Below are 13916 nucleotides of genomic sequence, written 5' to 3' on the forward strand. Positions count from 1 at the left end.
GGTCTCGTTCTCTTGACCTTAATTCCTGACATCCTTGCCGATCAGCGAGCAAAACAACAGTTGCATGGAGTTGCTTAACGCGCCTCACGAAACGCGATGTAAGCGCAATTACATAATAATTCGCGACCGATATTCGATCTGTCACGATTTTTTTGCAGGTCGAACAAGCTATACCGAAATCATTTGGCACGCATTTGTAAATGTAGCTACGTTAATTGCTGCATATCGTACAATGGCCGCAAAAAATGCTACAATTTCTCTTACGTCAAAAATCATAGAAATATCGTTGATTCAAGGGTTTGTGGTCTACGTGAAACGTGTGAATATATCGGATACTTCCAATTTAGTGACGTAAGTCGACACAAGTTCTATCTTTCTTGAAATCCAATAAAAACAGAACGATACTTGTGTTAATTTATGTCATTAAATGGAAAGCACTCAGTATGGAACGCGTTTCCAGTTGCAACTACACTGCAAGTCCAAGTGAGTTATTTTAGCTAAAGCTCTTCTTACACAATTCTTTCTGTTTCAAATCACGTTATTTAACACGATTGAACGTGTTAACTTATAATTTAATACGAATAAACGTGTTAAATGACGTAATTCAACACGCAAAAAATATGTAAAAAGAACTTCAGTGAAATGTGTCATTTTTAGACGTTTATGCGTGCAAAAATAACACACTTGGATTTGCAGTGTGCGCTCATTCGCTCATCAACAACTATTGCGAATTTTGCGAAATGGTACTCTTCTCTTCAGTTCTCTTTTAGTTTTGTCATCACTTTTCTGGTGTTAAGTGATTGGTCAGATTGAGAAGTACGGTTTTTAGTCATCATTATAGAAGTTACCTTTTTCCTTTTTCGAGAAATTAATCGAATTTCTCTTCTTCTTCAACGACACTACAGCTCAAGATCGAGCCTCCTGAAGTTCGGCCTTTATCAAAATCCAAGGCCTCCCTTCTGGTTTTTTTACAATAATTTTTTTTTTTACGGGTTGTTAGCCTAGCGCCCAACCCCCAACCTGGAGTATCAATTCTCAAATATAGAGGAGTGCTCAAGAGATACGCTCTCGGTGTGTTGCCGTTAACCCTTCCGAGAGGTGGCGATCATATAAGAACCGACGATTTTTGGTCGGATTTGAACTCGGATCTTCGGCTCGTTAGAGCAGCGCACATCTTTCTACGCCACGATCGCCACCAATATATCGAGTTTACCAGATAACATTTCAGCTAAATTAATTGTTATTTATTGACGACAAGTCGTCGATGTTTGTTTCTCTTATGTTAGTAGAAATTCGACCTCCAACTATAAACGTTTCATTTACCGTAACAATCATTCATGTGTCTAAATGACATAATAATACGATTAAACGTGTTAAATAATGACGTAATTTAACACATGAAGAAATATATAAAAAGAGCTTTAGTCAAATGTGTCAAATTTTTAAATGTTTATGCGTGTAAAAATAACACTTGAATTTAATTGCAGTGTAGTGAAAGACGAATTATGATGAGTGATGGTTATTTTAACCGCGAGATCACATTTGAGTTTAACTTTAAGATAAAAAATGAAAGAATTTCGGGAACTTTATACACCTCGAAAATATAACGTTATTTGAATAAGGACAGAAAAAGAAAGACAGAGAGCAGTGCGCTATTACAAATTTAATCCTTAAGTATCTTCTTTTTTTTTTAAATACTTTATCATTTTTTCCCACAACTATTACTTTTCTCTCTGTTTTAATTAATTAAAATTATAGCAAGGAATATACATATATGTATCTGTAAATAATCGCAGTTATAATATGTATTATTACAACGTTAATAACAGGACTAATAATAATTTAAGAAATCGTTTATCTTTCTCAAAAGCTTTAAAATTGTTAGAGAAAATAATGAGATCTAAAAAAACCTCGCGTATCGACATTTAAACATTTTGACATCTAACACAAGAATGAGTATAGTCATATAATATGTATCATAACTCCATACGTTGGTAATAGGACTAATAATGTAAATCGTTTTTCTTTCTCTCAAAAGCTCTAAAATTTTAGAGACAATAACGAGCTCTAGAAAACTCCGCGTATCGACGTTTTAAACATTTCGACGTCTACCATAAGAACTAAAAAAAAAGCCGTCATCGTCAAGACGCGTTGCGTCGCTTGCCGCGGGCGGGCTGGCCGGCGCGCGGCGCGCGTCGAGAAGGGCGGGCGGTCCGAAAGCGTTAGCGCGAAACACGCGCGACTCCGCCTCCGTCTCCCTTCGCGTCGTACACCACACGCGCGCGCCGCGGATCGCCGCGGTCCGTACTCCGGCCGGCCGTCTCTTTCGCGGCGCCCAGTCTCGATCTCGCCACGGTTTCATCTCGTCGCTCGCGTCCGTTTTTCGTGCCCGCGATATCGGCTCGCCCGGCGGATCCGCCGTCTCTCGCTCGTGGCCGCACCGGTTTCCGCGGCGCGGAACCGCGTCGTTTCACCCGCGGTGAACGCGGTGAACGGAGTGATTCCACGAAGGAGTTCCCGATCCGGAGGATCCACGCCAGCAAGGTAAAGCGATATACAATGATATATTTTACGATGACGCGAGACGGTTTTCCAAGCGTGTGTCTCTCGAAGCGCTCGAACGTTTCGTTAATGTTGAACAATGGACGAACTCGCCTGGCTACTCCAGGCAAAGGGCCATTGCGCGCGAATCGTGACCAAAAGATGTGCATGCAGCATGGCACAGAAAATGATTTAGCGATCAGGAGCCGAAAGAATTGTTTCGCAGAATTTACTTGTACTATGTACTTCGATGATTTCCACACTTTTCCACACTACATTTACGCGCTTGAATTAATCTGGGCTTTACACGGATTAATTCAACTGCATTCAGTTTCAAATTCGCTAAAGAACTAAGTTTTTTTCTGTCGGTTATCTCGGGGATATACTTTTAGGCTAATTTTAAGCCTGTTCTTTTTCTCAATTGTGTTCTCCGTGTCTTCCGTATTTCTCGTCTCTTTCTCCAAAGTAAAAGGATGTGCCTGTTGTTTCGTTTGATGCACAAAAAAGGCATCAGATACACAGCTGTACTGTAAACAAATATATAAAATTACACGAACAATAAGTACATTTCATTTATATAAATGTAGCGTGATTTCTACGAACTCCTTATTGTTCGTGTAATTTTACATGCTTCTTTATGGAGTACTGTAGAGATACAGATTCTTTTTCTGCCTCGCATTGCGAGCGACGGCAGACGTTGCGTTGCATTCTTCCGTATCTATATTGCAGCGTTGTACATTGATAGAATATATTTTGATTATGAATGACAAATAATGTTTTATCCGTTATTTTTGCATTCGTCGATTGAATTACTCATTATTCCGATTATTCGTTATTCACTATGAAACATATTTATTCATTATTTTTATTCGAAAATAGATTTAAATGAATAAAGATATATGTCGACTTGTGTATAATAAATTTATCTTAACTGACTTTGGCCGCGTTATGTTTACACTTGTTAAATTGCGTGACATTTGATATGCAAAGATCACAAAAACATGACAGCTTTGTTAATATTGAATTAATCAAGTTTTGTTTTAAAATAATCAAATAAATACACAAATAAATGCAGTCAAATCTCATTTATTATTTAATACTATGTTTGGAAAACGTGTGCTTCTCTGACAGCCTATTTAAATAATGAAAATATTTCAAATAAATGTAAATTTTTGTATGAATTATTTTTGAGTGCTTTTTTTATTAGTCAAACATTCTGAAATGTACACTTTTGGGAAACTTATAAAATTGATTATATACTTTTTTCGTTATATTTCTTTTTCCCTATAGATAAATAGAATTTATTTTTTTGTTTTTTATCTTATTAATTGAAAATAATGGCGCACAGACTTCTATAAAAACAAATTTTTATTTTTATTTTATTAATTGTAAATTTATTTAATTTCTTTGTTTTAATTTATCATTAAAAAATACTAATAAGTGCAATTTATAACTTTATGAGTTAAGTCAACTTTAGTTTTTCATTCGTATACATTAATCATCATAATCGATTATTTTCTTTTTTATTCATTATATTCTTGAATAAAAATTACAAATTACGATTAAATTATTCATTCATCGAATAACAAATGATAAAATTATTTACAAATAACGAATAAATTTATTTTATTTGTTAATTTTTATTCATTATTCAGAATAAATTTCGCTCCACAAATTTTACTGTAACGTTATCAGAAACACGGAATTATCAAAATTATCAGTGATGAATCAAAGACTAATGGAACATATATGAAACATTATTCAGTCGTCCGGCTTTCCACCATTTTATCTTCGTTTTACAACATTCTCTTATGATTAAAAATCTTACACTATCAAAAAATCGGCGGATACCTCTTTGAGATTAGTGTTCAACGTAAATCATAATTGTCTATCGCTATCATAGGCTAGCATTACGATCTAGAAAGCTACATCACCTAGAAAATTAATTAAAATTAAAGCAGATGATATTAATATGTCATTTTCATAATAGATTACGTCACAATCGATGCAAAAATTATAGAATTTCCCCTGTCTTCTTTTGAACAGAATCCATCGAATTGCAAGTTAACCCTCCGTCTGTATACGTGGGTCTACGGCGTCTGGGCCAAAATGATATATCTGCTCGTAATTGTAAAACTTAGAAGCCTACTAGAAAATATTAAATAAACGATGTTCATCAAAATAACTATAAAATCGTCAACTACAATAGACAGACGTTTTGCAAATTTTTCAGATTTTTTTAAATACTTTAAAGTAGGGAAAAATAGCGTCAAATGTGACAGACCCACGTATACACTCCGAGGGTGCAAGAAAAAAACGTATATAGACGAAGGGTTAATGACTGCAATTTAATTGACAGATACAACTTAATCGGCATTAATCGAATTGTTTCGTAGATTCATTAGTTCAGAATACATTGATACGGTGATAGAAAGAGAGAGAGAGAGAGAGAAAACGCGCGAGGTACGCGGTGAATGAAATTCCTTATTATCGCTCGCGCGGAAGAAGAAGTAAGTCATCGTCGCGCGTGCCGCCGGTTTTGCATGTGCAATATTTTTTTCGGCTATCTCAGACACTCGCGGTGGTACGCGAGATCACCGGAAAGTTTATAAACTTGGGTTCCGCGATCGCGGCCGCAACCGATTTGTAGCGGTCCGGACAGGCGGCTGTTTACTAAACAGCGAGATAAATATTTCTTCTTCTTTCGCTGCAACGCGCGCACACACACGAAGATAAGCGGAGTTTTTCTCGCCGTTAAACGTGGAAAAGAGTCGGCCGCGTAACGTCGCCGATCGACCGACCGATCGGCGCCGCCTGCCCTCTTACCCGCGATCCGGCGAACTCACGTGAATCCAACTACTAACGTCAGTAACGTCAATGCATCGTCATCTCGCATCAAAACACGTTCTGTTACACGTACACAGATCCTTCTTGCATGCGCGCATCCTTCTTGTGTCGTGACACGAAGGAATTAAAGTCTCTTATTTGAAAAGCGTGAAAGTTTTAACTTGCATTAATTTAACAAAGCAAGCCGAGTATCTATCTGATTCAGAGAAACGAGAAAAGAAGTTTCGCTATTATAGTAGCGAAACAAATGCATGTTTAACTATCAAAACTTGACTTACTTCCTTTGTACTTGGTAATAAGGATGTATAGGATGAGGTACGTGCGATAACGAAAAGCGAGGAAAAAAGAGTTATTCTACAATCTACATATTTCTGTATGTAACTAAACTATTTATTTAGAGATTTATTACGAGATTTATTAACTCGGTCTATCTTGCATAATTATATACCTATAAATTGCCTAACCAATTAACGAGGAATGAAGAACATTTTAATAAATAGAGGGAGCATAATATCTACATAATTCCATTAATTCCATTAATTCGAGTTGCTGAAAAAAATCAGAGTTTTCTTAGCCTTCTCAATACACATATGCGAAGAACATTTGTTATACATAATTAAATGATTACTGCAATAAGATAGATGCAATTCGGTTAATGCAGAAAAAATTGAAAAAATCGTTCTAAAATTTGAGGTTAATCTCAATAAAAAGATTTGTAGCAATTAGCTTTATCAATCATTCAATTTCTTGATATACTTAATAAGCGCATAAATATCTTAACCCTTTTAATATTTTTAATGATATGATACTTCTTAGTTAAATTTGTATCTTTACAGCGCTGAAGAAACGCGGCACGCGGAAGGAAATTATCTGAAAATCTCGAGATTCCTACGTTTTTATGTGAAGTTTAATATATTTAAAAAAAATTAAAACACTTATGAGATACGCGAAATCTTTTTCGAGCAATTCGGGAACATTGGAGATTGTAATTACATTAGAGACATACATTAAGATCCAAAAAATGTAAACATTGAGAGAGCGCTGATTAATAGAACTGTTTACACGTCTCTTATCACACGCGACCTCTCGCAACAGACCTTTCGTTGCGTAACAAAAATTACGACGGATTACGAATTAGCGGAGATATAAAAATATAATGTCGCCAAACATATAATCTAATCGAAGGCATAGGGAACGAGGGGGAACGAGGGGGGGGGACGATTTCCCGTCAACAGATATATAAATAACTTAGGTCCCTTAAACTTGTGCGAGTGCGATTGATAAGAGCGCTTCATTAACTCGCTTCATGATCGCGGACCGCCGTCCAAAAATTTCCGATAATTTTTAGAGAAGCGCTTAGAATTAAAGAGGGGAACGACCCCGAAAAATCGTAAACACCGCGATCGGGGCAGAATTTACGACGTCGCGGGCGAACGTAGAAGTTCTCTTCGTGTCTGTCGCAAGCGCCGGCGGAAGTCCCGATGAGTCCCCGGGGACCACGAGGTTCCTTTCCTCCCAGTCGTCACTAAGGGCGCTAAGTGCTCAGCTGTTGCGCGCTCGTCATCCCTCCGAAACCGTCAGCCGGCGGCGTGTAGAGACGTCGTCTCTCGTCTCTCGCCGGCTCATCATCTTCTCGTGAAAATAGTGCGCTCGTCGCCGACGGCCGAGTAGCGAGAGTGTGTCGCTGCTCGCTTAGAACACGCTTAGAACCCGAATTTCGATACCGCGGTCGTCGTTTTAAACTCCTTTTTCTCTTCGTCGTGTCTCCCGATGTCGGGAAACGTCGGCTTCCCTCCACCGATCTCGACGACGACGTTTTGTATTAATGACAAACTTCGACACGAAGTCCATTGATCTCGGGAATAATATTCCGATAATTGGATGCAGTTATATAATAAGGAACCGAGCGTCATTTTCGTAATTTTCAGTCCTGTATTGATTTTTCTTCTGTATTGTGGACAGGAGATTTTCTAAAAACGCCATATAACACATGGAATTATATTTGAGGACGATTAGAGTTTAATCATTATATTTGAAATAATGTTGGTACATTTTTGTTCTTCTTGTTTCGCGAAATTGGCTCTAACGGAAAGATGAGATTTTGGAGTTGGTTCCGCATTGCAGAACTGCATTCAATTAAGCTCGTGAATATATATCTTTTTGTTTTCTCGTTCTCCTGACTGGTTTCTCGAAGACTGCGACGAAATACGAAGTTAATCTTTTATCAATTGCAAGACCGTGTACGTTGGATAATTATTTTGACACTGCGAATGTGCGTGATGTTTTCGATGAGTCAGCTGACCTGATTCGGGACAGCGTTACGTTAATGATTGCATCAGCATTTTTTGACATTGTGCGTAGATTGCGAATCGGATTGCACGGATTCGCAATCGGGAAGCTAATAAGCGACAAAAATTACGTGCGGACTAATTTTAACGGTACACATCACTAAGATTTTGACAAAAAAGTTTTTATGCGTGATCTTCAATTATAAATAATAACATAAACAAGATTACTTATAATCTTCAGCGATTACGTACATTCTTGTAAGAGCTATTCACAAACTCCCTAATATGCATTACATAAATTATATTTTACTGTGTTTTATTATTAAATAAAATATGAATATAAAATATATTCGAAAAAGCGATATATTAATTTACTATGTGTATAATCATACGTAATAAATGTAATACAATATTCACTAAAAAACAAAAATCATAAAAATGTTAAGTCCCATTTGCCGAAAAACTGTAAGTTTGAATTTTATTTTCGAACTTACAGTTTTTCGGCAAATGGGAATTTACTTGGATAACTGTGGTAATTCTAGAGCTAATACATGCAAAACAGAGTCCCGACCAATTGGCCCCTGGTTGATCCTGCCAGTAGTCATATGCTTGTCTCAAAGATTAACCCATGCATGTCTCAGTGCATGCCGAATTAAGGTGAAACCGCGAATGGCTCATTAAATCAGTTATGGTTCATTAGATTGTACCCACATTTACTTGGATAACTGTGGTAATTCTAGAGCTAATACATGCAAAACAGAGTCCCGACCAGTGATGGAGAAGGGACGCTTTCATTAGATCAAAAATCATAAAAATGTTAAGTCCCATTTGCCGAAAAACTGTAAGTTCGAAAATCAAATTCAAACTTACAGTTTTTCGGCAAATGGGACTTAACATTTTTATGATTTTTGATCTAATGAAAGCGTCCCTTCCATCACTGGTTAAGACTCTGTTTTGCATGTATTAGCTCTAGAATTACCACAGTTATCCAAGTTTAATAAGCCATTCGCGGTTTCACCTTAATTCGGCATGCACTGAGACATGCATGGGTTAATCTTTGAGACAAGCATATGACTACTGGGACCAATTGATTGAATTGTGATTTTCAAAACGAATAAAAGATTTATTTCCAGCTAAATGCTATTCATATAGTACATTCTCAAACTAATCGATTCCAGACAAACTCTTTCCTTTTCGCGCGTCAGTATATTACAAACATTCATAGAAGGCGTGAATTTACTCTGTTACAGATTTTCCCAATTGTGCTTCCCGGTTCAAGGAAATCTTTCGAGACCTTCGCGTTTGGCTGCCACGAACGATTCGTCTCGAAGATGTAAAGTGCGAGACCGCAACACCGCGATGCGCTTTCCCGTCGCACTGTATCCAGGACAACTTTAGCCTCCTTTAACGACAATTGCGATATATTGTGCGAATTGTGTCGCCGATGTGGAACGAGTGTTTTGCTTACTACGAACGATTACGGGAGCATGAAACGATTTCGCACGACTTCGAAGTGTCAGTGAAACAAGATTCCGGACATTGAAAAGCTCGACGGTAACTCGGAAGCATTGTTTCTACCCTTATCTGTTGGAGCCCGTCGGCGCGGCGGTGCAATTGTGGAGATCCCGACCGGTGATTGGGTGCAGCTGCAGCAGCATCGGGTAAATGCAGCGGCGACGGCCGACGCCTTTATGAATTACGTGGACAGGTCCAGGATGGTCTCGCACATCATCCCCGTTTCTGGGGTAAGTGAAAGAAATTCGTGCAGCGAGACTCTAAGTATCTTTTAAAGAAAGGCGAATTTTTCGAATCTAATGTTCAGATCCCAAAAGAGTTTTGAAATCAGGGATAAGCGTGATGTTAAGTATTTATCAATTATATATAGCTAGGACTACTTAATTTTTAATATCGATTTAAAGGTGCAATTTGGATGAAAAATATCACGTTTGTGTGTCAAAAAGTTCAGGGCGCATGCAATTAATTAAAAAATTTTCGCGAAGCTGAATAAGAAATTCAAATGAATGTTTAGGTGCTCATGGAATATTAGAAATAGAGTGAAATACTTGAAATGTGTCTATAGTTTCGTTTGTAGTGATAATAAACAATGAATGCGTGGTACATGGAACTTTGTTATCCTACACTGAGAAAAAAATGTTGTTAATTTGACTAAACTCGTTTAGTTGGTGTGATTTGTTTAATGTAAATATTAATATATTTAAATCAAATATACGTGAGTAATATCAAGAAATATTTTATTTTATTTTATATAATATTTGTTGAATTAACAAATGTTAGCTTGACAGCCCGTGACCGCTGCATTTAGTTGAATCAAATAATATTTCTTTGAATCTACGATTTTTTTTTCTCAGTGTATCTGCATTTCGGCACTCGCTCTTCTTGTCACTCGTTTTTTTTTCCGTGAAGTTTTTCCCCGTTTCGCAGAACGACGCGAAAGACGACCGACTTAACGTCGCGTCACGCACGCTCTTATCTTCCAACAGGGGAACGAAAAAGAAAAAGAGTCGGGGGGTCGTGACCTCGAAAATTTCACGACTCGCGAATCACGCCTTCTATATACATTTATACTCCGCGACAATTTCACACAAATATTTCGGAGCAGCTTTTAACGAGAATCCGTTCTGTCATTCAATTGTGTTAATAAATTCTCTTTGCTCTCACTTTATATTCTTTTTCTTGCATCTTGAAGAAACGTCGCGAACTTTGGAGATAAAAATAACGAAGGGAAAAAAAGCACAGTTAAATAGAATCCGGCGATTTTCGATTTATTGAACGACATTTCGGGGCGAAGGATTTCCACGTCGCGGATTTCAGCATCGATGTTCGCGCGCGATTTGTCCACGACGTGATCGCTGAATGGATTAAAACTGGGTTATCGAGCGTGTGTCGTTCCATCGATCAGTCCGGCTAGTGTGGCGGTCGACTTCGCGAACACGAGCTAAAAATCGATGCCAACTCTGATTACTGTCTGCTCGTTAGCTCGGCTCAACCTCCTGAGTTCTCAAGGATTTCAATGAGATGATTAAACGGGAGAATGAATATTAAAGCTCCTCTCTATATTAATTAAAAAAAAAATGAAATATTTCAATCGTTCTACAATAATTAGGAACCGGTAAAACAAGATCTATATTCTTTATGTAAACTGACTAAAAAAGAAATGGATAAATTTATTCTTTAACACTGGAGTGTTCCGAGTTTTATTATTTACTTAAAGAGTATAAAGACCTTTTCTTGTTAGTGTATCTGAAAAAGTTTTTAGTAAATTTTAAATATTTAAAAAGAGAAATTAACCTTCCGCGCGATTATTTGAACATACAAGCGTTGAAAAATTGCGAAATCTGACTTTGAACATTTCCTTGAATACTTCATTAGCATCACGTGGAAGTATCATGCGAAAAATAACAAACGATAGAGCGTTACTTTTTTATCGAGACTCCGATAATGCAACTATCGGTCGCGTCGTTGATCCATGTCGATCACGTAATTCACCACGAGATTTTCGAGTGTCCACGAGAGCAGATGTGCGCAACAAACATAAGAATATATTGCGATTTTGCGACCGGAAACGATAAGACCGGGATTATTTTTAGTACGATAAAACTAACGTGATATGAATTGCGCGTATATTATAATTTTAATCTTCTTTTTACGCTTTACGCTTATATAATCATTTTCTCGCAATTATGTACACGTAAACACATACATAGAATTCGATATTTCATATTTAATATGTACTCATAGATCTTATATTTGTAAAAAAAATGATAAGCAATAAAATTATTTCTTATCGACGTTAACCACAGAGTGAAAGGGGAAAGATCGAAAATATAAAATAAAATCTTTTTGACGCGACGTCTCGTTCCCAAGAAAAATTGGCTTTGAAAACTGGAAAAAAAATTAATGAAATTATTCTCTCATATCGCATAGAATAAGAAAGAATCGAGCGCATTGGGCAGGGTCCAGGGATCGCTAGATATCTGCTAGATATTAATTGTCTTCTCGCCGTTCGAAGATCGAGCGCGCCGAGTTTCGCAGCTTGGCGATTCGCGAAGCGGCCTAATAGGAGCCTCGTAAAACCGGATCGCAAATTAACGATCTAGCGAGACCGTAAGTTTCGCCCCGGCATAATACGATGTCACAACACCGAGTCGGTGTTTGTAAGCTTCCGGTGACGGCACTTCAAACATCGCAAGCACCAAGCCAAAAAGTCTTTCGGCCTCTGCCCGCTCTCTCGCGTCTCTTTCTCTTTCTCCCTTCTTCCTTCGAAGGAACTTCTTTACTGTCGCCATTCGTCCCGCCGCGGATTTCCCTAGATCGTTTACCTCCGCCGTTTCGGAGTCTACTACACGAGAGACTATGTTTTAGGGAGTATTTTAGGATGACGTGAATCTACCTCGCCGATGTGCCATCCTTTATCGAAGATTTACAGCACCCGCGCTGTCCGAACCTTTTCGGATCTCGCGATCGTTCTGTTATAGAATAACCAAGTCTATAGATAACCCGAATCATTTTTAGCGACGTGTAGTTAAATTACTTTCGGTATTATTAATCGACATGTAATGTTAGCCCTTGCTTCGTTATAAGTCTGTGGTTTATAATTTATTTATTTAGCCGTTGAAATAGTGATTATTTAAGTCCTTATAGAAATGTAACTTCTTACAGGTTTATATACCTCCTGTACTTTTATAATTTGCTAGCTTGATACCCGTGCTTCGTTACGATATGTAACTACTTTAAATAAAAAACCAAGTCGATCTCTCATCGGGCCTAAGAGATATTGAGGAATCCGTGAAAACACATTTTATCTCTTTTTCACTTCCTTAGAGGTCGAATTTCTAAAAATCTCTTCTTAGTGGGTGCTTACGTCATGGAAGGAATATACTCTTCGAATTTTAGGTTTCTAGGTTTAGGGGTTTGGGCTGGGCGTTGATGAGTCAGTCAGTCAGTCAGTCAATCAGTCAGGACATTTGTTTTATATAAATGGATAGAGAGAGATAAGATGTATTAACTTTATATTAATGGCATTCATATAATAATTAATTACTCATTATGCAATGTGAAATCAAAAAATAATCTTAATTTGCTATATAATATCGAAATGTAATGCGAAGTTTTACGACATAATTAATTGAATAACGTTGTACAAGAATTACTTCCAATACATTGACTCGTTCGATGAGAAGCTATATAGTTTAATTTAAATACCATATTTGTATAATCTATATATTATAACTTTATACCAATATGGCACATCTGTAATACAATAATTAATTATTTATTACACAATATAAAATCAAAATAATTTTAATCCTGAATAAAATCGAAATGCAATGCGGAATAGTTTTCTTCGCTCGCAAAAAGACACGGGAGGGAGGATTCATTAATTTGATGTCGTTTTCAGGAGCTGCAGCAGGGGAATGGCAATCTGGGCTCCGCAGGACTCAGTAGCATGCAGGACTCTCCTCATTCCCTGAAGATCAAACAGGAGCCGTTTCAGCTGTCGCCGCCGTCGCCCTTGCCGCCTCTTCATCAAGGTACATCCTCTTCATTACTTCCGTTACGCGCCTTATGCGTTTCCAAACATTACTATCTCTAAACATCATAACGAGCCGAGAGAAAAAAATCAACTCGGTTTTATCAGTCAAGGATTATTATATATTCAGTTATTGATTATATGCGTTATGAAAATGATATCGATCCGACTAATTTGAAGATATTCACTTTCATCAATTTTCATATTTCTAAATTAATTCCAATTATTTTGAAATTGATTGAATATGAGAGAAATAAAAGAAAGTAACAATCTTTCTGGACGAATTCCCGAATCGGCCCGGCAGCCTCGGCGAAAAGAAGCCGAGCGGTTGTCGCTAAAGGCCGCGTTCTAATAATACAAAACTGTAGTCGAGAGTGCTCATCGTCGCGAGGGAGGGCCTCTCCGCGAGAGATGACTTTCTCATGAGAGGGAAGAAGGAGAAGAGAGAAAGAGTGATATACCGTGGGCGGCCTGCGACGCGCGAGAAGAGAGCGCCGATCTTTCCGCGCGGCGTTTAGTCACACATTCTCTCTCCGCCCCTGCGATTACGGTTTCTCCTCCACCGACGAGATCATCGCGCTCCGCGCTCCTAAGTCCGCGGGGCATAGAAATATCCCGCGATTTATCTCGCGGTGACGAAACGCGTATGATTTAACGCTCCGCGGCGGCGCGGCGCATCGGCTCGGCGC

General features: G+C 37.9%; 1 protein-coding gene across 3 annotated transcripts in view; it reads left to right on the forward strand.

Moving 5' to 3' along the window:
• Positions 1 to 2275: 2275 nt before the first annotated feature.
• Positions 2276 to 13916, forward strand: part of LOC139770863 (uncharacterized) — a 30696-nt gene continuing 19055 nt past the window's right edge. For all 3 annotated transcript variants that reach the window (XM_071703121.1, XM_071703122.1, XM_071703123.1), the window contains exons 1-3: positions 2276 to 2544; positions 8927 to 9421; positions 13096 to 13228. In XM_071703121.1, coding sequence (XP_071559222.1) covers positions 9368 to 9421; positions 13096 to 13228 — 187 coding nt within the window. In that variant the 5' untranslated portion in view covers positions 2276 to 2544; positions 8927 to 9367. The remainder of the gene's footprint in view (positions 2545 to 8926; positions 9422 to 13095; positions 13229 to 13916) is intronic.

The sequence above is a fragment of the Temnothorax nylanderi genome, unplaced genomic scaffold (assembly GCF_030848795.1).
Source record: "Temnothorax nylanderi isolate EJ_2023f unplaced genomic scaffold, tnyl_v1.0 TNYL_tig0033_pilon, whole genome shotgun sequence".
Taxonomy (NCBI): Eukaryota; Metazoa; Arthropoda; class Insecta; order Hymenoptera; family Formicidae; genus Temnothorax; species Temnothorax nylanderi.